General features: G+C 49.0%; 1 protein-coding gene across 4 annotated transcripts in view; it reads left to right on the top strand.

Annotated features, from left to right (window-relative positions):
* Nucleotides 1-27,945, top strand: part of FRMD6 (FERM domain containing 6) — a 331,509-nt gene that overhangs the window by 250,767 nt on the left and 52,797 nt on the right. For all 4 annotated transcript variants that reach the window (XM_030215255.1, XM_030215254.1, XM_030215257.1 and 1 more), the window contains one exon: nt 11,820-11,896. In XM_030215255.1, the coding sequence (XP_030071115.1) occupies nt 11,820-11,896 (77 nt within the window). The remainder of the gene's footprint in view (nt 1-11,819; nt 11,897-27,945) is intronic.

A 27,945-nucleotide genomic window follows, 5' to 3' on the forward strand; every position in this document is an offset into this window, starting at 1 on the left:
CGTGCCTACAATGGTGCAGGCCATTTTTCAGGTCATCTTAGTAAAAGGACCCCTTAACTTGCACCCGATTGCTTCATCTGGAGTTGTGCTTCATAATGTAAATGTATTCTTGAGAACCAAGCCTTGTTGTGCTGGGAATATTAAGAGAATGCATTATTGCCTCTAAGGACAGCAGCAGGAATGCATTCAATTCCCTCTGCAGCTCTTTGTTTCTCTTAGCCTTCCATTGCCCCAGGTACAATATATAACTTAGATTGTCAGCCCATTAGGGACAGTGCAAAGTACTTGTAATAGAAATTCTAAACCGCATAATTGTCTCAGGGATCGCTTGTGGTATATCAAGTGCTAAAAAATAAAATAAAAATGGTTGTCCCTACCGTTGGGTGCAAGTGTTTCATATTTTAAATGAGTCATGTAGAAGTTGGCAGCAGCTGCCATCTCATTTGGAAGATACTAACAGATTTTTTATTAAAAAAGAAAGCACCAGGCTCTTTTAGTGGGTAACCTTCTGCACAGGTTTTTTGAGCACCAGTATGTTTCCACTTTAGTGTTTGAAGTTATAAAATATTGCCATCTCTACATTTACCCATGTAAATGGCAGCATTGTGCCCAAATAGTGTTCTAAAATTATGCACTCAAACTTAGGGAGGCATTTGCATGGGTGGAGCATGTTGGGGTCCACAGACGGGAACTGACATTTACAGGGGCTACTTCCAGAATACGGTTAGTTGTGCATATAAATGTCACATTTGGTGAGAGCGTTTACTTGAGCAGTAGACCTGTCGTAAATGTTCATATCTACATTTAGGCGCAGCAGCATTTATGCTAGTATTCTATAGGGGCACTTAACGTGTGAAAGTGTTCTTAAAGAAATAGGCTCGTTACCCACGGTAATATGGTGCCTACATGGCTGTAGGCTGCTGTAGAAATTATCTCCTTAGAGGCCACTTCTATAACCGTGCACCTATCTTTAGGCACATACACTGGGATTCTATATGTTGCACCTTAATTTCCGAATGGAAATTGAAGCATATTCTATAACAGTTCGCGTATCTTAATTGGTTAACTAGCTAATCGGTGCCGTCAATTGGATTTTAAGAAGCAATTATCAGCACTAATTGGCATTAAGATTTACGCACACAACTTGCTAAGTGTATTCTTTAACGTGGTGCACGTAAATTCTAAGTCTCCTAGTTGAAAAGGGGGCATGGCCATGGGCGGGGCATGAGTGTTTCTAAAATCTGTGCGCATTATTATAGAATACACTTCCTGGGCACCTAATTTAGGCATCAAGATTTAAACCAAGAAAACATGGCCTAAATGGACAAGACCAAATTTGGTTGCGTGGAGAGGTGCTCAGCGTATTCTATAAACTGCATGGAAATTTAAGCTTATACTATGAAAATTAGGCGTACTTTAGATAATTTACCTAGGCATGTTGTGTTTCCATGTGGATTTTTCAGGCGCCATATGTATAGAACCTAGCCCGTAGAGGGGTGCCTATGAGTTGCGTATTCTATAAAGGAAAATAGGTGCCAACTTTCCCCTTATAGAATACTAGCATAACAGGTAAAATTGGGGCCTATAATTTCAACATGGTTACTTATGTCTGCCAAGGAGTTGGTGTGTTTGCGCCTAAATGCCGAAGATACATATGTAACTTATAGTATTCTATAAGCAATGTGCATAAGAGTGAGTCGTGCCCAGACTCTGCCCATGTGTAGGCCTGCCTATAAAATGTGTGCTATGTAAGATATACATGTATTTTGGAAAGCTCTTAGGTGAAATTTTGACTTTTATTGTGCCATAATTTATTTTTGCATAATTGCTGTGTAAATGTTACCGCCCTCTGTACAGAGTTTTCCCTTTAATGTGCAGTAAAGTACTTTTCCCGAGTGGTATCTCTATGGGAACATGCTAGGAAAGCCCCCAACATTTATTCCGGATTCTATAGATGGCACCTAGATTTGCATGCCAGAATTTGAGCACACTCATGGACCAATTAACGTCAGTAATTGGGTGCTAACAACCAATTATTGAAGTTAATTGGCACCGATTAAAATTTGCACACGCATCTGGCTGTGTACTATTCTATAAGACTCAGCACCTAACTCTGGGGTCCTTTTACTAAGTTGTGCTGAAAAATGGACTGCGCTTTGTAGACGTGTGTATTGGACGTGCGCAGGTCCATTTTCCTGCATGCTTGCAAAAAAGTCCTTTTTGTGGGGGGAGGTCCGAAAATGGATGTGGGACGCGCGTCCGTTTTGGGCCTGAGACCATATTGCCACCCATTGACTTGGCGGTAATCATCAGTGTGCATACACTGCTGATTACCGCCCGGTTAGCGCCATGCGGTAGAAAATAAAAACCATTTTCTGCCGCTCATATCGGAAATGCATTAAAAAAACCCAGAAATATCGTCCAGGGCTCGCAGTAGCCAGGTGGTAGTCCCAAATTGACGTGCGTTGGACGCGTGTAGACGCCTACGCACCTTAGTAAAAGGGCCTCTGTACTAGCATGTAATCCAAACAGGGGCACGGCCAGGGCGTGTCAGGGTCCTTCCAAAAAGTTACATGCATAGTTACAGTATACTGCCTCAGCTCGCATGCCCTTTTGAGAATCACGCTTAGCGCCAATTTTTTCCCAGCGCCAAATTTTAAACACCATTTATTGAAACCTCCCCAGTGCACAGGCTTTGCCCTTACAGCACATTAATTCTTTAGTCACAGCACATTAATCTAAGTCAGAGTTAAGTGTAAAAAAGCTTTACCAAACTTCAGTGCCGTAGCGAGGGCTAATGGCACCCGGGGCGGGTCGCCGCTGCGCACCCCCCCCCCCCCCCCACCCCCCCGGACCGCATTCTTACTTGCGGGAGGGCCGATCCGCCCCGAGTGCACGTCACTCGGAGCTGCGTCGGCCCCGCTGGTTCCCTGCTCTCTCTGCCCCGGAACAGGAAGTAACCTGTTCCGGGGCAGAGAGAGCAGGGAACCAGCGGGGCCGGCACCCCCCCCCCCCCCCCCCCCCCCCCCCCCGAGCGTGTGCACCCGGGGTGGACTGCCCCTCCCGCCCCCCCCCCCTTCCTAAGTCACTGCCACACTTTAGTAAAAGGGGCCCTTTGTTCGCTACACAGGCTGGTCCAGTGATCAGATGTTATCTGCAAAATTTCAGTTTTCAGAGTTATTTGCTTCTTAGGAAGGTAGAAGAGTAGGCTACTGGTTAGTGCAGCAGGCTTTGATCCCAGTGAACTAGGTTCGATTCCTACTACAGCTCCTTGTGACTCTGGTCAAGTCACTTAACCCTCCATTGCCCCAGATACAAAATAAGTAACTGTATATAGTATGTAAAGCACTTTGATTGGAACCACAGAAAGTCCCTTTCCTCTTTTCCCTTTATATTACTCTTCTCCAGCCAGAGCCTCCTCCCTTCCAAATCCCCTGTTGCTGGTCAGGGAGCTCTTGTGACCTGTTTGAGACAATCACCCTAAAAGCACCCTCCATGCTAATTCAAAGACAAGAAGCTTGTTATGGTAATGGGGTTACAGCACTTCATCAGATAACTGAAAATAATACCTATATAACTAATTTGCCTCATCTGACACATCTTCTTAAAATAATAACAGATTTTTAAAAAATCTGTTCATTGCTTTGAAGTTATAAATTGAAGTCTAATTTTATTTTTCAAGAGAGTCTATTTTTAAAATGTTACAAAGTGTTCTTTTCCAATATGCAGCCCCTCATTCTTCTCTGTGATAAGCTGTTTTCTATCAGTGGAGGATTATTTAAGTCTTTGCTCTGTGGTTCGGTTTACTTTGCACCAAGGAAATAATATGGGGTAAGGGTAATGGGATTTAATATACCGCCTTTCTATGGTAGAATAAGTTAGAATAAATCAGGGGCAAGCGGGGCCTAGCCAGACCTCAAGGTGGGAGGGGGCCAGAGCCCAAGGTGGGGGAGGGGGAGGAGTAGCCTAGTGGTTAGTGCAGTGGACCTTGATCCTGGGGAACTGAGTTCGATTCCCACTGCAGCTTCTTGTGACTCTGGGCAAGTCACTTAACCCCCCCATTGCCCCTGGTACAAAATAAGTACCTGAATATATGTAAACCACTTTGAATGTAGTTGCAAAAACCTCAGGAAGGCAGTATATCAAGTCCCATTTCCCCTTCCCTTCCCCATCACTGCCCTGCCGCTGCCCACCAACTGCCGCTATAAATCTTGACTGGTGGGGGTCCCCAACCCCCGCCAGCTTGAAGCCTTCGTCCAGTGCAGGTCTCTGGCGACTCCGCAGTGCCAGCCCTGCTCTCTCTTCTCCTCACGTCTGGCATGCTTCTTTTAGTGAAACTTCTCAGTTTCACTAAAAGGAGCGTGCTGGACATGAGGCGAAGAGAGAGCAGGGCAGGCAAAGCGGCGGTGCTGGAGACCAGCGCTGGATGAAGGCTTCAGCTGACGGGAGTTGGAGACTCCCGCCAGCCAAACCAGGGGCCAAAGCCCCTGTTCTAGGATGCGTTTGATTTGCTATTCGCTAAAACACTTACGAACTCTATTAAATATTATAGAAAAAAATTGTACAGGAGTTAGAGTGAATTAAGTCTTTTTAATTACTCACCCCCAGCAAAGCATCTGACATCAGTTTCAAATTATAACAAACTTACAAAATCTCACATCAGTACCTCTGGTAATTATAAGTAATTAGACTAATTATATGAAGAAGGAAGAAAAGTTTATTCCTCATACAAAGGTCACAGAACAGAGAGAAAGCAGAGAAAGAAAGAATGAAAGAAAGACTCATAGTTATAGAGAATTAGTTTCTATCAACGGGGGGGGGGGGGGGGGGGGGAGTAAAACCCCCTTGGGAAAAACCATAGGCCATTGGACGGGTCTGAAACACTCTCTCTCCAAGCATGTCTGGTTTTTCAGAGTTCCTTTCTCTGCAGCAGGGTTTTATAGGCTGTTGTGAGCATCCACCTCTCCTTTACCCTAGACCAATCATAGGTGATGCACATGGGCTAGAGACTTGTAATTGGGACTTTCATATGTGCTGGAAGCTTGCAATTTGTCCTTTCCACACCTTATAACTTTTGTAACAGGATATACCAGATATCTCAGTTGCCTTAGCAACATGAGACCCCCATCAGAGCATGTGACCAGCCAGAAATTCCTTCATGTGGCTGATAGGAAATAGAGAGATGGGGGATGGGAAATAGTGCAGTGTACCTGAAATAAAACTTTATTATAGACACCCCACGTAGCTACGCCACTGTAGCCAAGATGATAAATCAGTCTCAGACTTACACAAATTGCTGTCATTCCACCCAATGTATGTCAGCAACAGCTCTGCCATCTAGAATGTTTAATAGGTTCTTTCCTTGTCATCAAGCAGATGAAGCCATTACGTATGGGTTATGTCCATCAACCAGCAGGGGAGATAGAGAGCACTCAAACTTTCACAGTGCCCTCTTGGCCAGCTAGCTCCACTGCCTCTTCAGTATTCTCTATCTCCCTTAGCAGGGTGGCTGCAGCTTGTTCGAGCTCCAGAAAAATCTGCCGGGAGGTGGTTCCTGGCTTGCCAGTTGTTAACCGGGGTGTTGGAGGCTATAGCAGCTTCACTTTAAAGGCACATAGGTTAGCCCTTTCCCTGCCTTACCCATACCTCTGTGGATGTGGACATATTGCCTTGCTTTCCCTGTCCTTACCCACCAACAGTGGATGCAGGCATATAGGTTTGCCCTTTCCCTGCCTTTCCCACTCATCTGAGCCTCCGGAGTCTTCAATACCTCTGCTTTCCTCAAAGCTTAAAAAAAAAAAAAAAAAGTTGCATCGTGTTCTTAAACGCAGAGACGCTGGAACAGAGGTTTTTGACCTGATTTTCAGCAGGATCGTAGTTGTACACTAGATCCTTTGAGGTAAGAGTGTTTTCCAACTCCTCCGGGGTGGGCCCGCGATCGGGGCGATTTTGGCGCGAACCGCCATTTTGGATTTACCGCCGTTTTTCGGCGTTGGCTGCGGACAATGTAAAGCGCTGTTCCACTTGTGGCAAGCGCAAATCAGCAGCAGGGCTCTGTAAATCGTGCTATATTAGCGTAGGAGCCGGCCCGAGCATGGCGAGCGATGTTTCTTCCCGCTCTGAGCTGGCAGCGGGCGCCATTTTGCTTACACCGCATGGCGCAGCCTCCGTGGACACGGAGAGACCTGAGCCGGTGGGGCACCTCGAGATGAGGTTATTTCAGGAGTGGCTAGCACCGGACAGTATTTGGGTGCCCAGGGTGAGATTTTCTCCCCGGATTTTGTGCTTTTGCTGCATAAAGCATACATGATGAAAAGAGCCCTTCCTCAAGGGTCGCCTGAGGCTCCTCTGATTGCCCCCCCCCCCCTCCCCCCGATGGATTCTGGCCTGGGACTGCCCAGTGAGGTGCTTGGCCTAAAGATAAGCGCAGAAGGGTTAATTCCCCTTCAGATTGTGGTGCACCTTTTTCCCCCCCCGTGGTCGGGGTGTGAGGATTCGGAGAACTCTGACAGACGTTCTTGGTCTGAGGAACCAGAGTCAGGTGCGGATTTACCACAGGATCTGGATGATCCCTCCGCGGTGAGGATTTTCCACCGTGATGAGCTGCCAGCGCTTATTTCAGATACCCTGCAGGCCCTCTCGATTGAAGCTCCTGACAGTGGCATGGCCTCCTCGGGTAATCCCAGGATGGCTAGTACCAAGAAAGTTGCTCGGGCCTTCCCTTTGCATGACTCCATCCTAGAGCTTGTTTCGGCTCAGTGGGCTGACCCCGAGGGACCTTTGAGAGTTTCCAGGGCTATGGGGCAGTTATACCCTCTGCATGAGGGACATATGGCTCGTTTTCAAATGCCTACAGTGGATGCCCTAGTCACTGCGGTGACAAAGAGAACTACCCTCCCTGTTGAAGGAGGTGTTGCCCTGAAGGACGTTCAAGACCGTAGGCTGGAAACAGCGTTGAAACGGTCCTTTGAAATTGCAGGTCTCACTGTTCGGGCGTCTGCATGCAGCTGTTATGCTGTGAGAGCCTGCCTAGCTTGGCTGCAACAGGCAGTGGCTCGGCCCGGAGATGGAGCGGAGCCCTTCTTGGATGTGGCTCCGCGGATGGAGGTGACATTGTCCTTTCTGGCTGATGCCCTTTATGACCTTGTCAGAGCTTCGGCTAAACAAATGGTAGTAGCAGTGGCGGCTCGCCGTCGTCTGTGGCTACGACACTGGGCAGCGGACATGGCCTCTAAGCAAAGGTTGGTGAAGTTGCCTTTTCAAGGACTTCTCCTATTTGGTGAGGAGTTAGAGAAAATTGTGAAAGGCCTGGGTGATCCAAAACCCCAGCGCTTGCCCGAAGATAGGCAGAGGCTAAGGGCCAGGCGGTCCACTCCTCGTACAGACCTCGCTTCCGTGAAGCTAGAAGGTACCGCCCGGGGCGTTCTGCTGGGTTCACTTCACGTGCCCGTGGTCAGCAGAGGAACTCCTTTCGCTCGGACAAGCGTTCCGCAGCCGGTGGCTCAAGACCAGGAGTTCAGGGGCGACCCTCTCAATGATGGTGCGCCGGCCCTCTCCTCGATGCCTGTCATCGGAGGACGGCTTTCCCTCTTTGTCGAGGAGTGGGCCAAGATTTCCTCAGATCAGTGGGTTCTGGACCTGATCAGAGATGGATACAGAATAGAATTCAACGCCCCAGTAAGAGACGTGTTTGTGGAGTCCCAATGCGGTTCTGCCGTCAAATGGGCGGCGGTGGAGGAGACTTTACAAGGTCTGATTCAGTTAGGGGCAGTGACCCCGGTGCCTCCCGCCGAGCAAGGCTGCGGCCTATACTCCATCTACTTTGTGGTGCCGCGAAAAGGTGGGTCCTTTCGCCCTATTCTGGACTTAAAAGAAGTGAACAAGTCCCTGAGAGTGCGGCATTTCCACATGGAATCCCTGCGCTCCGTCATTGCGGCGGTTCAGCCAGGAGAGTTTCTCACGTCTCTAGACCTGAAAGAAGCTTACTTGCACATACCGATTTGGGCCCCCGCACCAGAAGTTTCTGAGGTTTGCGGTGTTGGGAAAACATTTCCAGTTCAGGGCCTTGCCTTTTGGCCTCGCCACAGCTCCCCGAACCTTTTCGAAGGTAATGGTGGTAGTAGCTGCTTTTCTCAGGCGAGAAGGTATCAGGGTTCACCCGTACCTAGACGACTGGCTCATCAGAGCAGACTCTGCAACAGAGAGCTTACAAGCTACAGCCAGAGTGGTCTCAGTACTGCAATCTCTAGGCTGGGTCGTCAATATGGCCAAAAGTCACCTGTCCCCTTCACAATCTCTAGAGTTTTTGGGGGCCAGGTTCGACACAGTCTCGGGCTATGTGTTCCTACCCGAGCTAAGGCGGTGCAAGCTTCAGAATCAGGTCCGTCTGCTCCTGAGGATGCCCCGCCCGCGAGCTTGGGACATTGTCCAGCTGCTGGGATCGATGACAGCCACGATGGAAGTGGTACCCTGGGCGAGAGCGCACCTGAGACCTCTACAGTATTCCTTACTCCAGAGATGGTCTCCTATTTCTCAGGATTACCAATGCAGACTTACTAGGCTCCCTGCGGCCCGTCTCAGCATGGAGTGGTGGCTCTTGGACAGCATGCTGCGGCGAGGAATGCCGCTGACGCTCCCCGTTTGGTGCCTAGTGGTAACAGATGCCAGCCTGAAGGGCTGGGGCGCACACTGCAAGGGGAAGCATGCCCAGGGTCTATGGACACCCGAGGAGTCGGAGTGGTCCATCAACCGCCTAGAGTTGAAAGCGGTGTTTCAGGCGCTTCTGGCCTTTCAAGTGACCCTGGAAGGATTGGCTGTCAGAGTGATGTCGGACAACACAACAACGGTGGCCTATATAAATCGACAAGGCGGAACAAGGTGCAGAGCACTAGCCACGCAGGCCGAACTGATTTGCCACTGGGCCGAGCTGCATCTTCAGTGTCTGTCGGCAGCTCATATTGCAGGTCAGAGCAATGTGCAGGCCGATTATCTGAGCAGGCATCAGATCGATCCAGCAGAATGGAATCTGGCAGACGAAGTATTCCTGCAGATCTGTGCCAAATGGGGCAAGCCCGTGATGGATCTAATGGTGACAAGTGCCAATACCAAAGTCCCGTGCTTCTTCAGCAGACGGAGAGATCCTCGCTCGGAGGGGTTGGATGCCTTGGCTCAACCCTGGCCTCCGGGTCTACTTTATGTGTTTCCCCCATGGCCCTTGATAGGGCGCCTGCTCTTGCGGATTCAGCTGCACCCAGGAGAAGTGGTCCTCATCGCCCCGGATTGGCCAAGGAGACCTTGGTATGCAGACCTCCGACAGATGCTCCTGGAGGCTCCTCTGCCGTTACCTCTGGTACCGAACCTGTTGACTCAGGGACCGGTAGCCATGGAGGACGCCGGCCGCTTTGGTCTTACAGCATGGCTATTGAGAGGGCGCAATTGAGGGATAAAGGTTATTCCAATAAAGTTATTTCCACTCTCCTGCAAGCCCGCAAGCGGTCCACTTCCGTGGCTTATGCCAGGATTTGGTGCCTGTTTGAGTCTTGGTGTGCTTCCAGAGCCATTGTTCCAATGCGGGCTCCTGTCTCGCCGATTCTGGACTTTTTGCAGGAAGGTGTACAAAAAGGCTTGGCCTATAATTCCCTGCGGGTGCAGGTGGCAGCGTTGGCCTCCCTTCGTGGTAAGGTGGAAGGCGTGTCTTTGGCTGCTCACTCAGATGTGGCACGGTTTCTTAGAGGGGTGCTTCGGCTCCGACCTCCAGTGCGAGCACCCTGTCCAGCTTGGAACCTGGGGCTAGTTTTGAAAACCCTGCAGGCATCTCCTTTTGAGCCGCTTCGGCGAGCATCGGAGAAAGACTTGACACTGAAGGCCGTTTTTCTGGTGGCCATTACCTCGGCGAGACGGGTGTCAGAGCTCCAGGCGCTGTCCTGTAGAGACCCATTTCTGCAATTTTCAGAGTCCGGAGTCACGGTTCGGACCGTGCCTTCCTTTATGCCTAAGGTGGTTTCAGCCTTTCACTTAAACCAGCCTATTTTCTTGCCCTCTTTTTCAGAGGAAGAGTTTCCAGAATCTTTTGGGCAGCTGCACCTTTTGGATGTGCGCAGGACTCTGCTGCAGTATCTGCGAGTTACTAACTCTTTCAGGCCTTCTGATCATCTGTTTGTTTTGCTATCCGGTTCTCGCAGAGGGTCTCCAGCGTCTAAAGCCACTATTGCCCGCTGGCTCAAAGAAACTATCTTTTCAGCTTATCTGCTGGCCGGCAGGGTTCCGCCTGTAGCCTTTAAGGCACATTCTACTAGAGCGATTTCTTCCTCTTGAGCTGAAACTGGAGCACTCTCTCTTCAAGAGATATGCAGTGCAGCAACATGGGCTTCTAAGCTCTCCTTTGCCCGACATTACAGGCTGGATGTGGCTGCCAGGAGGGATGCGCGTTTTGGTGCACAAGTGCTAGCGCGTGGTGTGGCTTGTTCCCACCCTATCTAGGGATTGCTTTGTTACATCCCATACGTAATGGCTTCATCTGCTTGATGACAAGGAAGGGAAAATTAGGTTCTTACCTTGGTAATTTTCTTTCCTTTAGTCATAGCAGATGAAGCCATGAGCCCTCCCTGTATGATTGTCTGTATGCTGTGAATCTGTTTTTCAGGTTCTGTTCTAATTTCCTGAAGTTCCTTCCTTGGGAGAAAGTTGGAAAACAATCTTCAGGATTCATGTTCAGTTTAAATTTAGGAGGATGTGTTCATTCCCTCCAGCATGTTTTTTTTTGAGGATGTGTTGATTCTCTCCAGGAGGCGCGTGTGTTCCCCTCCAGTTCTATAAATAGGAGGATGAGTTCATTCCCTCCAGTGTGTTGGGAGGATGTGTGATTCCCTCCAGGAGGTGCGTATGTTCCCCTCCACTTATACAATAAGGAGGATGAGTTTATTCCCTCCAGGAGGATGTGCATTCCCTCCTTTATGAGTTCATGCCCTTGTGATGGGCCATCGTTCGCTGTGAGGAAAGCTCTTGTGATTCCCATTGCGGTTTGCCATACTGCTTTGGAAGCTTCAAATACTGAAGAGGCAGTGGAGCTAGCTGGCCAAGAGGGCACTGTGAAAGTTTGAGTGCTCTCTATCTCCCCTGCTGGTTGATGGACATAACCCATACATAATGGCTTCATCTGCTATGACTAAAGGAAAGAAAATTACCAAGGTAAGAACCTAATTTTCCCATATTGAGCCACAGGGTTTGGTGGTTTTTTAAATGCTTGCCGTGGCAGTTAAAAATTATGGATATTCAGCACTGGTATCCTGACAGGTGCTGGTGCTAAATATCCAGAAAGGGTGGTGACTGACAGTACAATCCTGATAATAGTGATATTCAGTCTGCTGTCTGGATACATTCTCTAAACAACTTAGGACAGGTGCTGTCCAGATAAGTCCAGATGACTTGTGACCTGGATTGGTCACTGTTAGAAGCAGGATACTGGACTAGATGGACCATCAGTCTGACCCAGTGTGGCTGCTCTTTGCTCTTATGTTCCATTTCCCTGCCCAAAACCATGTCCCTTTTTGCCTGCACGCGATAGAAGTTCAACGCACATCATTACAGAATACGCTTAGCGACTGTGCGCCTAAATTCTAATCAGTACCAATTAGTGTTCATTATTGCTTGTTAAGTGCTGTTATCAGCGCTCATTGGCTTGTTAAGCTTGATAAGATATATGCATTGTTATAGAATCGGTGCGGATCTCTAGGCGTGCTATAGAATCCGGGGATCAGCGCCTTAATATAGTCTTTATATTTTTAATCTGATACAATTAAACAGGACTTTGTTTATTGTAGGGTATTGACCAGTTTGGCCCACCCATGATTATCCACTTTCGAGTGCAATACTATGTGGAAAACGGCAGATTGATAAGGTAAGTAAACGTTAAAAGTGATAACGCAGTAGCAGATAAAGTAATTTGAAGAATAATCTGGCCAATATTCCAAACACGTTAACCAGCCAGGAATGGCCGTCGACCGGTTATCTTTGCTGAAAATAACCAGTTATCGCTGAAGTGCAAACCAGCTATGTCAAGGACCTTTTTGGGGTTGGAATCCAGTTAGCTCCCGATATTCAGAGCTAACCGGCCAGCATTAGCGCATAAATAGCAGTCCTGTCTTTATACGCTAATAAATGGCAGTTAGCTCTGAATATTGAGTTAACCGGGCATGCGCTAGCTGGCTTTAAAAAAAAATTACATTCAATTCTGGTGATGGGATGTGGTCGGGCATTGGATATCTGGGTTCAACGCTGGCGTTGGACAGTAACGGCGCTGCCCGCCATCGGCTGAATATCAGGGGGAATATAAATAATAAAAAGACAGTGTTGGAAATATTGTATATACTGTACCCTACCAAGAATACACTACAGTTCTCTGAAGCAAATTTCTCTAGACCAAGGGTATTAGGGATGTACACATGCAAAACATTTCTTGTTTTTTTGCATTTTTAAAATGCTTTTCCTCTGTTTTGAGGCACTTTTTTTCAGTTCATTTCAGCCATTCGTTTTAATTAAAAAAAGATCTGTTAATGTACATTAGAACTTTTTAACACATGATCAATTCTATGCACATTAATTTATAGATTACTACACTTTCAATCAATATTGCAAGTGCTAAGGTGGTTATTTTAGAAGGCCAATTTGCATGTAAATACTGACATCAACCATAGACATGGCATATGTTGTCATGCCTAAAGTTGGCTGCATATGTGTTGGCACACTAGTATTCTGTAACATTTTAGGCGTACTAATGCGCCATTATAGAATACTAGCTGAGCGCTCTAACTTTAGGCTTCTAAGTTTGAGCACCCTTTATTGAATTGATCCTAGACACCACCGTTTAAGCACCTAAAAGTTCAGGCACCCAAAAGTCATGCACCCGTATTTCCTTAGCTTACTCCTGGGTCTGTCCCCCTTCACATAAGAATAGTCATACTGGGTCAAATCAATGGTCCATCTAGTCCAATATCCTGCTTCCAGCAATGGCTAATCCAGGTCAGAAGAAATGGATCCTCAGAAGCTTAGCAGAGATTGGGTGGCAGCACCGGTGGTTAGGAGGCGGGGCTAGTGGTTGGGAGGCAGGGCTAATGCTGGGCAGACTTCTACGGTCTGTGCCCTGAAAATGGTAGATACAAATCAAGGTCAGGTATACATATAAAGTAGCACATATGAGTTTATCTTGTTGGGCAGACTGGATGGACTGTACAGGTCTTTTTCTGCCATCACCTACTCTGTTGCTATGTAAGTACCTGGCAGAAAACCACCTTCATCTTATGCCTCCTAATTCCAGAGCTTCCTTTCAGTTGAAAGAAACTCGCCTCCTGTGTGTGTATACCATGGAGCTTGTGAAGATTCCAGGGTAATAGGTGAGGAAGTTGCCAGGGAAAGGAGCAGGAAGGAAAAATTTCCTCCTGAAAACTTAAACTACAAATCCCAGGTTCCCCTGGGTAGATGGCCCACCCTTTCTCAGAGATACAAGCAGCTTATTTCCTTTGAGATTGAGGAAGACTTCAGTTCCCAAGAGCCTCTGAATAAAATTCCAGATCCTATTAGGAAGGGGAGTAAGAGCTACAGGTCCCTGGCCCATGGTGAGGAGGGAGGGGACTGGTTCAGAGAGGCTAATCAGGAGGATTTGGGACAGCTGGGGGAGATATACAAGGAGAAGAGCTGAAGGACTGGCAGCCAGGGGCAGGAATTGAGGAGTTGTCCCAAGGGTCAGAACGGTTGGGATTGAACGTATGGATATCTCTGCACTGGCCCAGATACAAGGGAAAAGGCTAAAAGGGTTTATAACATCCCTATTTTCTAGCTTGGGTGGGAAGTGGAAGAGTGCTTGATAGCAGAAACTCTGGACATGTGAAAAGGGGAGTCTGGCTGAAGCTCTCTCTACAGAAGCTGGTACTTGTGCTGAGCGGCTCCAACCTGACTAGGGTTACCATTTGTCCGGATTTCCCTGGACATGTCCTCTTTTTGAGGGCATGTCCGGGGCGTCCGGCGGATTTTGCCCGCACGCACGTTTGTCCGGATTTCTGGACAAACATGGGCGCGGGCGGGTGCGTGCATGTGGGCGGGCAATCGGCGCCGTGGGTCTGGTCTCCCCTTCCCTTCCTTACCATGTTCCCTGGTGGTCTAGTGACGTCTTCAGGGCAGGAAAGAGCCCCCTCTTTCCTGCCCAGAGCGCTGCCTCCCTTGTCCCTTGCCCCATGTAAGCCGCATTGAGCCTGCCATGAGTGGGAAAGCGCGGGGTACAAATGTAACAAAAATAAAAAAACAATATGTGTTCTCTTTTTCAGAGGACACAAAATGGTAACCCTAAACCTGACCCATGTGGGTGGAATCCAGGTGCTAGAGGCTGGTAGTAAGAGAGGGGATCCATTCAACCTCTGTATGTATGAGAGGTGAAGTAAAGAGGGTTGAGCTTGAAGCAGTGAACTGTGGTATTTAAAAACCTTAATCTCCAGAAGAACTATGGGAATCATTGAACTTTGGGGCCCATGGTGGGGTGGAGGGGGGAGCTTACTTCAATTCCTAAAAACTGAAAAGCAAATTAAACCCATTAGGTTGTAGGAAAAAAAGGGGGGGGGGGTTGTTGCTTGCTGGGCGGTACCCTAGGCAGCACCTAGAGGGAGTCAGTGACTTCTAGCTCCAGATCCAGAGGGACTGTACTGAGCTATAAGGAGAGAAGCTGTATTTTGGAAACCCGTTTTAAAGGAATTCTGGGAATTGCAGCACCCATAAACTATTTGTGTTTGGAAATGGACCATACTTTGGAGTTATTAAAGGGAATCTCACCAAGCCAAGAGTATTGGAGTTGAATTGCGGAATCGTCCAGGAAAAAGCGGAGGCGACCTCGGCCCTGGGAGAGAGGCATGATGACAAGCTATTTGTCTCTATCATATCTCCACCCCCCCCCCCCCCTCTCACCTTTCTTCCAAAGTATATATATTGGGATTTTTAAGTCTTTCCCAATTCACTTTATAACAAAGACCACTGTCCATTTTAGTAGCCGCCCTCTGGATGGACTCCATCCTGTTTGTATCCTTTTTGAAGGTGCGGTCTCATTCATCAGTGGTAATGTTTAGTTCATTTCTTATCATTTTGTTTGACTGTTTTATTGATTAGATAGTCATTAACGATATGTATTAAATCCAGTAACTTACCTAATGATGTGAGTAGAAACATTTTTTTTATTGAAAGGTGAACAGTGAATTGATAAGTATTAAATCCAGTAACTTGCCTAACGATATGAATAGAAAAAACGTTTTCTTGAAAGGTAAACAGTGGATTCATTATTGGAGCCAAGACTGGTTTTGTGAACTTCCTGTGGAATTTGTCTAAAAAAATAAGAGTCTGGTAACATTAACTCCCCCAAGGGTGCTTTCATGGCTAGTACAGCTGAGACCAGAGTTCAATCACTTCCTTTCCCAGCAAGCAGTCAGGAAACCAAAACTCTACAGTGCTAGCTTAACAAAAAAGATATGAAGGAAAGAGAGAATCAGTCTACAGTTTAGCAGAAAGTCAAAAATAGGATTGGACATTCTTGGGCTGAATTTTTAATATTAAGGTCAGTCCAAATTGGAGAACATTCTTGTGAAAATATATAAGAAAGCAACAAAGGACACATGAAAAATATATTTAAAAAAAAAAAAAAACAACAACAACAAAATACCCCCCCCCCCCCCAAAAAAAGCTGAGCACCTAACAAGCACCTTGTGCTGCAAATCTGCGCTGATCATGTAACTTAACACTCCCCTTAACTGATCCCACCTTTGCGCTTACTCAACAGCTAGCGGATTCTATATATGGTCCCCGAAATTGGGCGCAGATCACAGGTCTGTGCACAAACTAACTAGTTGATTAGGGGTTAACAATAAGCGGAGTTAACCAGCACTTAATTGGCAAAAATTAGGAGTCGCATGTAGATATGCACCACGCCCAATTCTCTTGACAGCACAACTAAATTTCATAGTGCACAACAAAAGGGGTGTGGCCATGGGAGGGGCATTCCCAGAATTTAGTTGCAGTGTTCTAGAATAGGGTCTTTTATGTGCCCAACTGTCATTAGATCAGCACCAGCATTTACACCAGGTTTCAGCAGGCATGAAAGTCATATCCAAAGTTAGGCGCGAGATCTGGGCTAAGCTAGTAATTAGCAAAGGGCGCTATGCTCAGAGCGACCTTTACAGAATACTCTCATAGCGCAGATCTTCCTGGCACCTAACTTTGTGCGACGTTTACTGAATTCCGTCCTAGGTGTCTAACTTTAACTTGTGTGTTTTATAAAGAGCACATGTACTTTTTGACTTCCTCTGCTGTGCCTAAACTCCACCCAAGAACACATTTACACGCACGCCATGTTAAAATACATGCTGTTTTGTCACAAGGGGTAATTCTGCCAAGTAGACATCAAAATGTAGGTGCCAAATACCAGAGTACAGGCCGTTAACCTGGTACAAAACCTTAGATTGTGAGACTGCTAGGGCCAGAGAAAGTATGTGTAGACTGGAACTGGGGTGCTAGCATACTGGGTTTGGCCTGCAACGTCTGGGCTGGGTGAAAGTAAAAGAAGCCTCACAATGTCATAGTGCAACAGCAGTCGGTTCCAGTTGAGCTGGAACCCCAAAGAAAAAGAAGGAAGCTGCTAAGCATCCCCCAAATCACTTTGACGGCACAATTTTCAAGTAACTTTTTTTTTTTTAATCCACAGCAGTCATTTCTGTCAACTTCTGGAAAAGAAATATTCCACAGAAAACAATTTGTAAGCAAAACATTTGACAAAAGGTGGTGCTGGAATTTGTGGGCCGGAAATCCCATGCAGGGTTGCCAATTCTAAAAAAAAAAAATTGTTTTACTGACTGCCTGAGGATTTTACTGAAAACTTTCTGTAAAAATGTCTAAATGTTTGCGAGGAGAGGACTGTTCTGACCCCTCCTCCTCTTCTGCCGCCAGTGCATCTGTATCTGGCTTAATGTTAGAAGGAACAAAGATCATTTTCCCAAATGTACAGACTCTTCTACAGAATCTCAAAATCACTTTCAACGAAACACTGTAGAGTATATTTTCTGTTGCAACAGAAAATATACTCTACAGTGTTTTGTCGAAAGTTAATGTTAGAAGGAGCCTGAAGCACACCACCAGAGTTTCCAACCATCCAGACGTTTATGAGCTCTGTAAAGATATTTACAGACTTCATTTATCTACTGATTTTACAGGCAGTCACTAAATTTGCAGGCAGTTGACAACGTTCCTCCCTGCTCTCCTTCCCCCCCCCCCCCCCCATGCATTCCTTCCTCCCTTTCCCTTCCCCTGACATATTCTCTTTCTCTCCTTCTCCACTGCAAACTCCTCCTTTTTCTTATCCCTCTCCAAGGGCAGCGCTGTCTGGACCCAGACCTCTTCTCTGATATCTGCAGCAGCTTTGTGGTCTTAACCACAGTGATGGTGGCAGCAGTAAGGTTCTGGGCCCTGGTTCTTCAGTTTGGCAGTGTCTTATTGTGCACAGCTGCAGATCAATTGTACGTGGGATTTTCTGACCTTGCTTGAACATGTCACTTTCAGTTCCTCATGATATCAGACAGAGCTAGGAGAGATGCTACCAAATTAACAGGCCACTGCTGCAAGAAATTTACTGACCGGTCCATTTTCTGGCATTTCTTACAGGCAGCCTAAGAATTTACGAGCTGTTGGCAAGCCAGATCCTTTGGTACTTTATACATATGGTTTTTGTTTACACAGTTGGTTCTTTGGAACTTTTTTTTCCATTACAGAGGTTGCAGAAAATTAAATCTTCTCTTTGAAAAGATTTTTTTTTAAAGGAAAATAGAGCAAGGCCTCAATAGACTCACATTTTCCAAATTGTTCAAGGAAGCCAATTTGCATTCAGGCTTTGGGGGTGTTTATTTTGCATCTAACCAATTTGGCCCAAAGTCCTTCATGTTCAGGCAGGAAAAACAGTAATAACATGGGCAGGCTGCACTCGCTCACGCTCCCTCCCTCATTTTAACCTGTAGCGCCCACATACCAAGCATGACACAGGCTTTTCTTTGGGAATAAATGGCCACAGCTTTATTGTATACACATCAACAACACATAACAATCCCTAGGAAGCACCCGAGCCCTGCCTCTGGAATTGCCGACGTTCCGGCTCTCCGCCATGCCTTCCAGCTAGAGAGCCTGCTTCTCAATCCGTGCGCTGCGGCCAGCCATGCTCCGCCCCCAGCGTGGCCGCACGTCCCTCGGATTCGGAACTGCTCTCCTAGACCAGTGCTCCACCTGCCATGCAAAACCAGCGAGGTGTTTGGTCTGCTAGCGACGAGCGCCCCAGCTCCTTGGCAGAAGTGCCGATCTTCCTTCCGCCTGTCGCTCTGGCCTCCTCCCAGGTTCTCAGGCTCGGGTGCCTCCGCGGCTGTGACAGCATACATGAACTGATCAGAATAGTCTTAGTGGGTTACAACAGTAATGCTCTATGGCCTCCCCGCTGGACCTCCCGCACTCCCACAGCCATACAGTGATCGCAGACATTAATGATGCATAACAGTAGCTTACACTTAACATGGTGAAGCTCACTAACAATCCGTACACTACCGATATGTCATACATTATCGCATACAGTTATAACACAAGCCACAATACCTTGGAGTGGCTAATCATCTTACTACTGGATACTAAAACTTGACATGGTCACACTCGTTAACATTCCCTACCCTGGAGGTACCACATGATAAATTAACCTGGAATACCGCCACGGCTATCTGCACCAGACAGCCGCGTCATCCTATCGGCCCCTTAGCTTGTCTTGAAAACTTTGTAAGGGGGGGGGGAAGGGGGGGAAACCCGTGCGCTGCCTGCCCGCTGCCGAGAGACTCCCTCCGTCTCGTCGGCAAGCATTTAAACAGCGCACGGAGCCCGCCCGCTGTGGTCCCGCCCACTTCCGGTCTCCCCGCCAATGACGCTGGGGACTTCCCTCTGCGTCAACTGAGAGAGCGGGGAAGCGAGAAGCGGGTCAGATTCGTGTCGGGAGCTAACCCACGAGGCAGCCGCCATGTTATGTTCGGCTGCTTCGTAATTACATCGCCGGCCTCCTTTAACATGGGCAGGCTGCACTCGCTCACGCTCCCTCCCTCATTTTAACCTGTAGCGCCCACATACCAAGCATGACACAGGCTTTTCTTTGGGAATAAATGGCCACAGCTTTATTGTATACACATCAACAACACATAACAATCCCTAGGAAGCACCCGAGCCCTGCCTCTGGAATTGCCGACGTTCCGGCTCTCCGCCATGCCTTCCAGCTAGAGAGCCTGCTTCTCAATCCGTGCGCTGCGGCCAGCCATGCTCCGCCCCCAGCGTGGCCGCACGTCCCTCGGATTCGGAACTGCTCTCCTAGACCAGTGCTCCACCTGCCATGCAAAACCAGCGAGGTGTTTGGTCTGCTAGCGACGAGCGCCCCAGCTCCTTGGCAGAAGTGCCGATCTTCCTTCCGCCTGTCGCTCTGGCCTCCTCCCAGGTTCTCAGGCTCGGGTGCCTCCGCCACAACCCGGTGGGCAAGTTGCCCCCCGGGTCCCCCCCTAACCCCATACCCTTACTTCTTTAGCATTGCTTCTCCAGTGCCTCCTGGAAGTCGTTAAGGAGGAGGTAATTGGCAACCTCCGAGAGATGCATGGCGTCTGGGAGAAAGTATCCAGGGCTAAGGGGAGAGGCCCAATGGTGCCAGATCTTAGCGCCACCGAGTTGCTCCACCCACTTGCCAACTTGTCGATTGACTTTGATGACCCCTCTGGTCCATAACTTAGAAGTAACTCCACTCCAGCGCGGGATGACATCCGACCAGAGGATTGTGGTTCCAGCCATCGTGCTGGAGAGTTCAGTGAGATCCTGCTTGATTGTGGCAATTAGGCAACGGCATGGGGAGCATCCGATGTCGTTGCCACCTAGGTGAATGAGCAAGACATCTGGCGGCGGGGCATTCTGAAGCAAGCGTTGCACCGAGGGAAGCAGCTGACACCATCGCATACCAGGAATTCCCATCCATGCCAGTGTAACCCCTCTTTCATCCAGCCCCAGGTGCTGCCCCGGTCTCCTGCCCGTCAGTCGCTTGGATGCATTGACGATATAGGAGTGTCCGATGATCCACACCCTTTTGCGTGACTGCGGACCTGCGGGAGGAAGGAGAATGGTTAGGTGGATTGTACATGGTGCTGTGCAGGGGGAGGTGGTCTGATATAGGTTCGGAATGCTGCTGACTTCCAGCGGCCCAACTGCTTGATTGTCCGAGTGGTGAGGCCATACTGGAAGGCAGTAGTTGCAGCTCCTATTCTGAATGAATGTGTCCCATAATTGTCTGGGACCTGCCCTGCTTCAAGAAGCGCTTGTCGGAAGACAGCTGAAAACTGGAATCGTGTGAGTGGGCTGGCGTCCTGATGTACCAGGAGGGGTGTTCCTGCTGCTGGTCTGACCGCTAAGTAGACAGTGAGATTGGCTATTGGGCAAGTTGGTAAATCCTGGACGCCCTTGAGTGTGATGGTGTGTCCCCTGCCCGTCTGATCCGTTTTGGACCTGGGTATTTGTAAGGAGACTGTTCCATGTGCAATGGATACATCGGCCATCCGCAAGCCTCCGGTTGGTGTCATCTTGGATTGTACTACCAACTCACCTATGCGCAGCGCAGCAAAAAAGGCCAGGGAGAATGCAGTTCTGAATAGTGCTGTCTCATATCCGTTCAAGCACACTCGTTCGAGCGCTAACCATAAGTGATGGAGCAGTTCGCTTGTGACCAGCCTCCTGGTGTCTGGGAGCATTGGGGCGACTCGCATCCATCCTTTCAGCAGCGTCCGAATCAGAAAGCTGGCGCGAGGGTTGCCCCAACCATGCAGCTTGGCAAAAAAGGAGAAGCCGGCGATGCGCAATGTGGTCGCCATCCTGGAGTCACCAGCGTCGAATGCGTCTGTGATGTACCAGGCCAGAAGTCGGTCTGGGACTGGTCCTCCAGTCCATCCATGCCCTTGCAGGAATTCACATACTTGGTGGAAGGCACGTTGGTACTTGCGCAGGGTAGAACTGGCTAGTGAGTTGGTGACGAGTAGGTGCATGGTGTTGTCACTAGATGCCATAGGTGCTCGGGGATTGGAGTTGGCTTCTTGCTTGCCGCGGGGGCCAGCTGCTGGAAGAGAGAAAAGTGAAATCGTGAGAGAGCATCAGCTATGCGGTTATCAACCCCAGGTACATGCTTTGCTCGCGCCGTCAGGTTGAGCTGCAAGCAGCGGAGCACGAAATGGCGTAGAAGTGCTGCGGTGTATGGACACCGCGACGTTTGCTTATTTATAATTTCCACTACTGCTGCATTGTCTGACCATAGGGTTACGCCTCTATTGGCCAAGGCCGAGCCCCATACGTTGACCGCTGCGACAATGGGGAACAGTTCAAGCAAAGTGATGTTCTTGGTGAGGCCATTGTTCACCCAATGCAGCGGCCATGGAGCCGCGAACCAGTCTCCGTTGTAATAAGCTCCGCACCCTACAGCCCCGGCAGCGTCTGTATAAAGGTTAAGGTCTATGCTAGAAATTGGGGCTGATTGGATAAAAGCCCTCCCGTTGAAATCCTCTAGGAAGCGCAGCCAGATGGCCAGGTCTTGCTTTATGGGCAGGGTTATGCGCAAATGATGGTGCTTGCGCGTGATGCCGGCAGTAGCAGCTGCAAGTCGGCGGACGAACACTCTACCCATTGGAATAACCCTGCATGCAAAGTTGAGAGAGCCAATTAGGGACTGCATCTGGTACAGGGTGATCTTAGGTGAATGCAAGGCAGTGAGGATTCTTTGCGCCAACCCCAGCAGCTTGTCTTCAGGAAGTTTGGTGGTCTGAGCTGCTGAATCAATTTCGATTCCCAAGAAGGTAATGGTCGTACAGGGTCCTGTGGTTTTGCCACTTGCAATGGGCACCCCGAACTCGAGTGCTACTTTGCAAAAGTCATCCATGAGGCCTCTGCAAGTGTTGGAGCCTTGGGGACCGACGAAGAAGAAGTCATCCAAGTAGTGCACGATGGTTTTCGCAGTTGACCTTTGAGACACCACCCAATGCAAGAAGGTGCTGAATGCCTCGAAAAGATTACAGGAAACTGCGCATCCCATGGGCATGCATCTGTCGAAGTAGAACTGTTTCTCGTGCTCGAATCCCAAAAGTGGAAAACAGTCTGGGTGAACCGGGAGGAGACGGAAAGCCGATTCGATATCTACTTTGGCCATAAGCGCCTCCGGACCCGCCTCTCGTACTAGGTCTAATGCCGCGTCAAAAGACATGTACTGGACAGATGTTAAGCTCTCAGGTATGGAATCATTCACTGATTGTCCAGGAGGGTGTGACAGGTTGTGTATGAGGCGATACTTGCCTTGCTCTTTTTTTGGGACGGCTGAGAGAGGGGAGACAAACATTCTCAAGAAAGGGGGATGATGGAATGGCCCCGCCACGCGGCCGGCTGCCCTTTCACCTGCAAGCTTGTCGGAGATGATGTGAGCAAGACGGGTCCTGGGGCGCGATGGTAATGTTGGAGTACAGAATGGGATGGTGCCCTGAAAAGGGATTATAAACCCGTCACGGAAGCCACGCAAAAGTAAGGTTGCAGCCTGCCGTTTGGGGTATCTCTCGAGCCAGGGCATCATGACATTCAATCTGATGGGGGTGGGGGCCCTGGAGAGTAACTCAAGGTTTCTGCATTCCGCCCTGCCTCTGCGCTGATTTCTTAGGGCAAACGGCGAGGGGGTGCGGAGCTCCGCAGGTGGCACACAGGTGCTTGAATTTGCAGTCGTGGATGTTGCAGGTGCCTTTATTGTATTTCCAACAGACCTCTCGGGAGAGTGAGGTAGGCCTCCCGTGTCTGTTCCCAGATAGGGGTGCCTTGTGTCGATAAGCGCGTTTGGATGCGCTATTGGTTCTTGTGAGAACGTTTCGCAGCCACAAGCTGCCGTCGTCCGTATCCCACGACATCTTAGGGTTTGCTTCCATTTTGTCTCTAAAATGCTCGTCGTAAGCTAGCCAGGCATATCCCTCGTGCTCCCGGTAGATGGTCAGGACTGTTTCCAGGTAACAGAGCATAGGGTCAATTTGTTCAGGCTGTCTCCTGCCCACGATACTCATCATGCGTGCAAAGGATGTTACCCAGCACGCAAGGTTCCGCGGGAGCTCCCTGTTATGGTCTGGTAACAGTTCACCCTTTTTTGCGCGCTTCTTGGCATGGCGCCGGCGCCTGCCCTCAGCCAGCTTGAAGATGTCAAAGTACCTCCGACGCATTACCTTCTTCCGGAGGGACTTTGGGACTCTCTGCCATAGACGCTCCTAGGGGGCCCCGTAATTGAATGCAGGTGCAATTGCCTGGGGTGGTACATTTTCGTCCCTAAAGGGAAATATAGAGGAAGAAGAGGAGGAGGACGAGGAAGAAGAGGAGGAGGAGTCGGAAGACGATGAGGAGCTGGAGCGACCAGATCGCCTGCTTTTCTTACCTTTCTTCCTCTGTTTGCTCGCCCGGTGCTTCTTTGCTGCTGGAGGGTGGTTGCTGCTTTCTTCTGATAAGGTACGGTCTCTGGGAGTCCCCCCAGGAGCCGCATGGTGGCTGCCCAATGTCTCTGTTACATCTTGGGCTGGTGCGCGCCTGCCGCCAGCTCGTCCTCGGCGCGTGTCTCCGTTCATGGGCGCATAATATGATGAGGCCGAGGGTCCATGCACGCCGCCACAACCCCCAGGCTGGGTGGTTGCCAGCGGGCGTCCATGATGAGGTGAGGGACCCATAGTGCCCGGGCACACGGGCGGTGATCTGGAGAGATCCCTCTGCTGACAGACAGGAGGTTTGTCCCTGTCCTGCGTTGAGCGGTATCTGCAGTGGTGTTGATAGCCGTCGCCTGATGGGGATCTGCTCTGCTCATGACGTGGATGGGATTGATGACTACCAGGACGTTCAGCTGATCTGCGACGTCTGGGGTCGCTCCTTGATCCGCAGGATCTTGAATCACAATGCTGACGAGGGGTCTGTGCACGATCCATTCGCTGGTACCCGCTCGAGCTGCTGCTTGAGAAGGACCATCTTCTTCTCTGTGTGCCTCTTGCCTGCCGGCTCGGGGATGCGTGACATTGCAGCATCGTTGAGGCCTGTGCTGTGCTGCTCGTGCTAGGCAGATCAGGCAGCGTTGGCTCCTCTGATGGTAGCTGTTGACCTGACGTATTATGCAGGGAAACAGCTTGCTGTCGGCCGTCGGTCTCCCTAGCTGCGGTCACAGGTGCCCGAGGAAGAGGCAGGTCGACCGAATCGGTGTATCTTTCAGGACGTCTCCTGCGTCTCTGTGACATGCGCGGAGACGCGGGGGCGGTCTCATGTTGTCCCACTTCTGGTTGACGTGGTGGTGACTGTACAGCTTGTGCTCGGCGAGGCATGTCGATCACGTGAGAAGCTGCCTGAAAAGAAAAGAAAACTCAACCTGTTGCACAGGACAACCTTCCCACCTCCTTTTGGCTTGACAGGCAACGTACTAACCCCCTAGGCAGCTGCGCCGCGTGCCAGAAAACAACGCATCCCAATATGGGAGACGGGAGCGCGGAACTGTACGCATGTGAACCATTTATCTCGGGATAAGCTGCACAGTGAATCCGCCCTTAGGCAGTACTACCGCGCGCAAGACAAGAAAACACCGAACAAAAGGCGTGCGCGTCAAAGGAGTTTGCTCCGCGATCCCGTATGGCCGCATTGGCTGGCATCGCTCTGCAGAATTCATGTGCGGTTCCTGTAGCGGGGAAGCGGCCTAGTGGACAGGGGAGGAGACTCAATTCCAGGGGAACCAAGCCCGACCCTCACCCCATGCGCAGAGAGATCCACGAGTCTCCAAGAAAGTCACCCAACCTTCCACAGCCCCAGAACTGGGCATTTACTAATTCAATGGTTACATAATAACGCCCTGGGATCCCTGGAACTCGTAAGCTGTGCAGGCAACGTGGAGGAGCTCAACACGAACCCGAAAAGAGTACAAACGTGGCAGGCCCCACTCCAGCTCTTGGTGACGTTCTAATTGTAGCTATCGATACGTCAGCAGGAAGACCCAACACGCACACTGTAACACGCTGAATTTAAGCGGGAGCCGTCAAAATGGCTTGGTCGACGCGGCAGCTAGGGCAGGATATAACATTAGCATCGATTTCGCTCGCCATTTAAAATAGCGCGTGCAGACTGGCAAAGGGGCAAAGACACACAGGAGTAGAAAGGAGAGAGATAATGCAGAGGCCCCCCCCCCCCCCCGGAAGCTTGAGGGAGAAAGGGAACTCTCCCTTGGAATGAGGAGGAGCAGCGGCTCGGCGCGCGGCACGGATGTAGAAAACACAGAAAGCCTGCATTGCTTCCGCTGGGCTCGGGGTATCGGGAAGATAGCAGAGCGTCGGGCGGACGCCGCGTATATTCGAGCAGAGCTTGCAAGCAACGCAAGCTCCTTGAGCGGGGCTATCGCGGATGCAAAGGCGACAAAGTTCGAAGATCTACTCACGCTGCTGAAGGTTTCTTTCTGAATGTCCGCAGATGCACCGCGAAACCCTGACGCCGAAAGCCGGAGAAATGAAGGAAACCCTCAATAGACTCACATTTTCCAAATTGTTCAAGGAAGCCAATTTGCATTCAGGCTTTGGGGGTGTTTATTTTGCATCTAACCAATTTGGCCCAAAGTCCTTCATGTTCAGGCAGGAAAAACAGTAAAATCCTTCTTTCAGGAGGTAAACCACTGGGAATTTGTCCTGCATTGCATCACCAGTTTTTTCTGTCCCTATTTCAGAACATTTGTACTGTGACATCCAGACTAGGTATCTCACCAGATAAATAAATGAGAACATATATATCCCCACAGTCGGCATTGACTACCCAAATATTCAGCGCCGGCTGATACCTGGTTATCGGGATTGAATATTTGCGTAGATAGGGTGATGCAAAAAAAAAAAAAAAGTAACCCTGTAGAGTTTTTTGCCATTTTCTGAACAACCACTTTGAATTTCAACAAAAAATATTACATACTTACTTAGTCATCATACCTATGTATTATATTAAACAACATTTAATTATCTTAAGCTATGTTGTTGCTGACATTTTAGCGTTACTACCCCGCAAGTTTTGCGTGCTAAAAATATTCAAGTTAAAACACAGTAAAACAATCTCATTCAAATGATACAATTAACGATGTGTCAGAATTTTACTGTCACTGTGAATGCTCAAAATGTCCGCCCCCAGCTTTAACACAGGCTTTCAGTTATTTTGGGAAGTCCTAAACAGCCTTGTCGATTGGTCCCTGTAGCAGACTGTCCCAGGTCAATTGCAGCACTTCCTTGAGTTTGGCGATTGTCTGCGGCTTTGGGTATGGCGTCTCACAGGCGTCCAACATTGCTCCCCAGACAAAAGCCTACATCACTGTGACATCATTAACAGTAAACTGATACCCTGTTTTTTTCAAATAATCAAACATATAAATGGCAAATGACCGACTCACCTGCAAATGCGCAGTAGAGTCAGAACGCTGAGAGTTTAGAAGTCCAAGCCCCGCCTCCACTGCAGTACAGCCCAATAGGGAGGAGGGCTTGGACATGGGCATGGAAATCGGAGGAGGAGGGAGCAGAGAGGGAAGGATGGGGCGGAACTGAGGGAAACAGACGCAGCGATGGAGAACTGACGACATGACGACGGCAGAAAGAGGGGGGCAACGCCGGGGGGGACGGCGAAATGGTGGGGACGGCAGGGCATAGGAGGTCACAATCGCGGTGGATGGGAGCCCGAGGATGGAGGGTAGGGGACAGAACAGTTGATGGACACTGGTGGATGGAGCAGATGGGAGGGGGGAGAGGAGGGTTGCTGGACGTAGGGGGAGGGCAGGGGAGAGAGCAGGGTTGGTGGACGGGGGGGAGGCCATAGGAAAAAAAAACTAGCCCATTGTTACGGGCTTAACGGCTAGTATAATATATAAACCGCTTTGATTGTAACCCTAGAAAGGTGATGTATCAAATCCCATCCCCTTTCCCTTTACAGTGCAAATATTTGTAACGTGCAAAAATTACTGGGTGATCACGTAACTCTGCTGTGTTTAAAAATAATCTCATTCCACTCAGCACATAAATGTAGATAGTAACAACAAATAAAGCTGTAAAATTTCACATTGAAATTCGAAGCGGTTGCTGAGAAAACAGCAAAAAACTTTAGAAGGTTACTTTTTTTTTGTTTTGTTTTTTTTGCTTCGCCCTGTTGACCAACCAGCAGATGTTATCTGGGTACTACTGATATTTATTTAGCAATGGTACCCAAATATTCATCTGGATAAGCTAGTATAGTAAAAATAGCTCTCATAACTTACCCAGATGGTTAATCGAGTATTGCCACCAAATGTAGCAGTATCTGGATAATTTTGATTCTGCCTTTGCTCCACACCTGGACCGCCCCGGTACTACCTATATCCTGCTGGGGACAGTCAGACATTTTCAGTGGAAGAGGTACCAGTGCTGCAACACTTGAAAGAACATTTGTCCTCTGATATTCAGAACAAGTTAGCTGCCTAAATGGCACTTAGCCAGCTATCTGGTGATATTCAGCCGGGGATAGCTGGCTATCCCCGGCTGAATATTGCTGGTTAGCACCTAGCAGATAGCCGGTTATATTCATCGCAAAGCTGGCTAAGTTTGGCGGGCATATTTGTGTGCGTCAGTAGGTAGAATATGTTTGGCCAGTTCCAAGTTAACCGGCCAGCGCTGAATATCGGCTTGGCCGGTTAAGTTCAAGCCAGCCAAAATTAAACCGAGTGTTCAATGCCAGTCACCGGAAATAGCCTTGCATTGAATATCTGGGCACAGCACCAACTACAGGAGGGAGCCTGGCTACCTCCCATGGTCTGAATATTGGTCCCTTGGACTTTATCAGTAGTATGGA

This window comes from Microcaecilia unicolor, chromosome 9 (genome assembly GCF_901765095.1).
Source record: "Microcaecilia unicolor chromosome 9, aMicUni1.1, whole genome shotgun sequence".
NCBI lineage: Eukaryota > Metazoa > Chordata > Amphibia > Gymnophiona > Siphonopidae > Microcaecilia > Microcaecilia unicolor.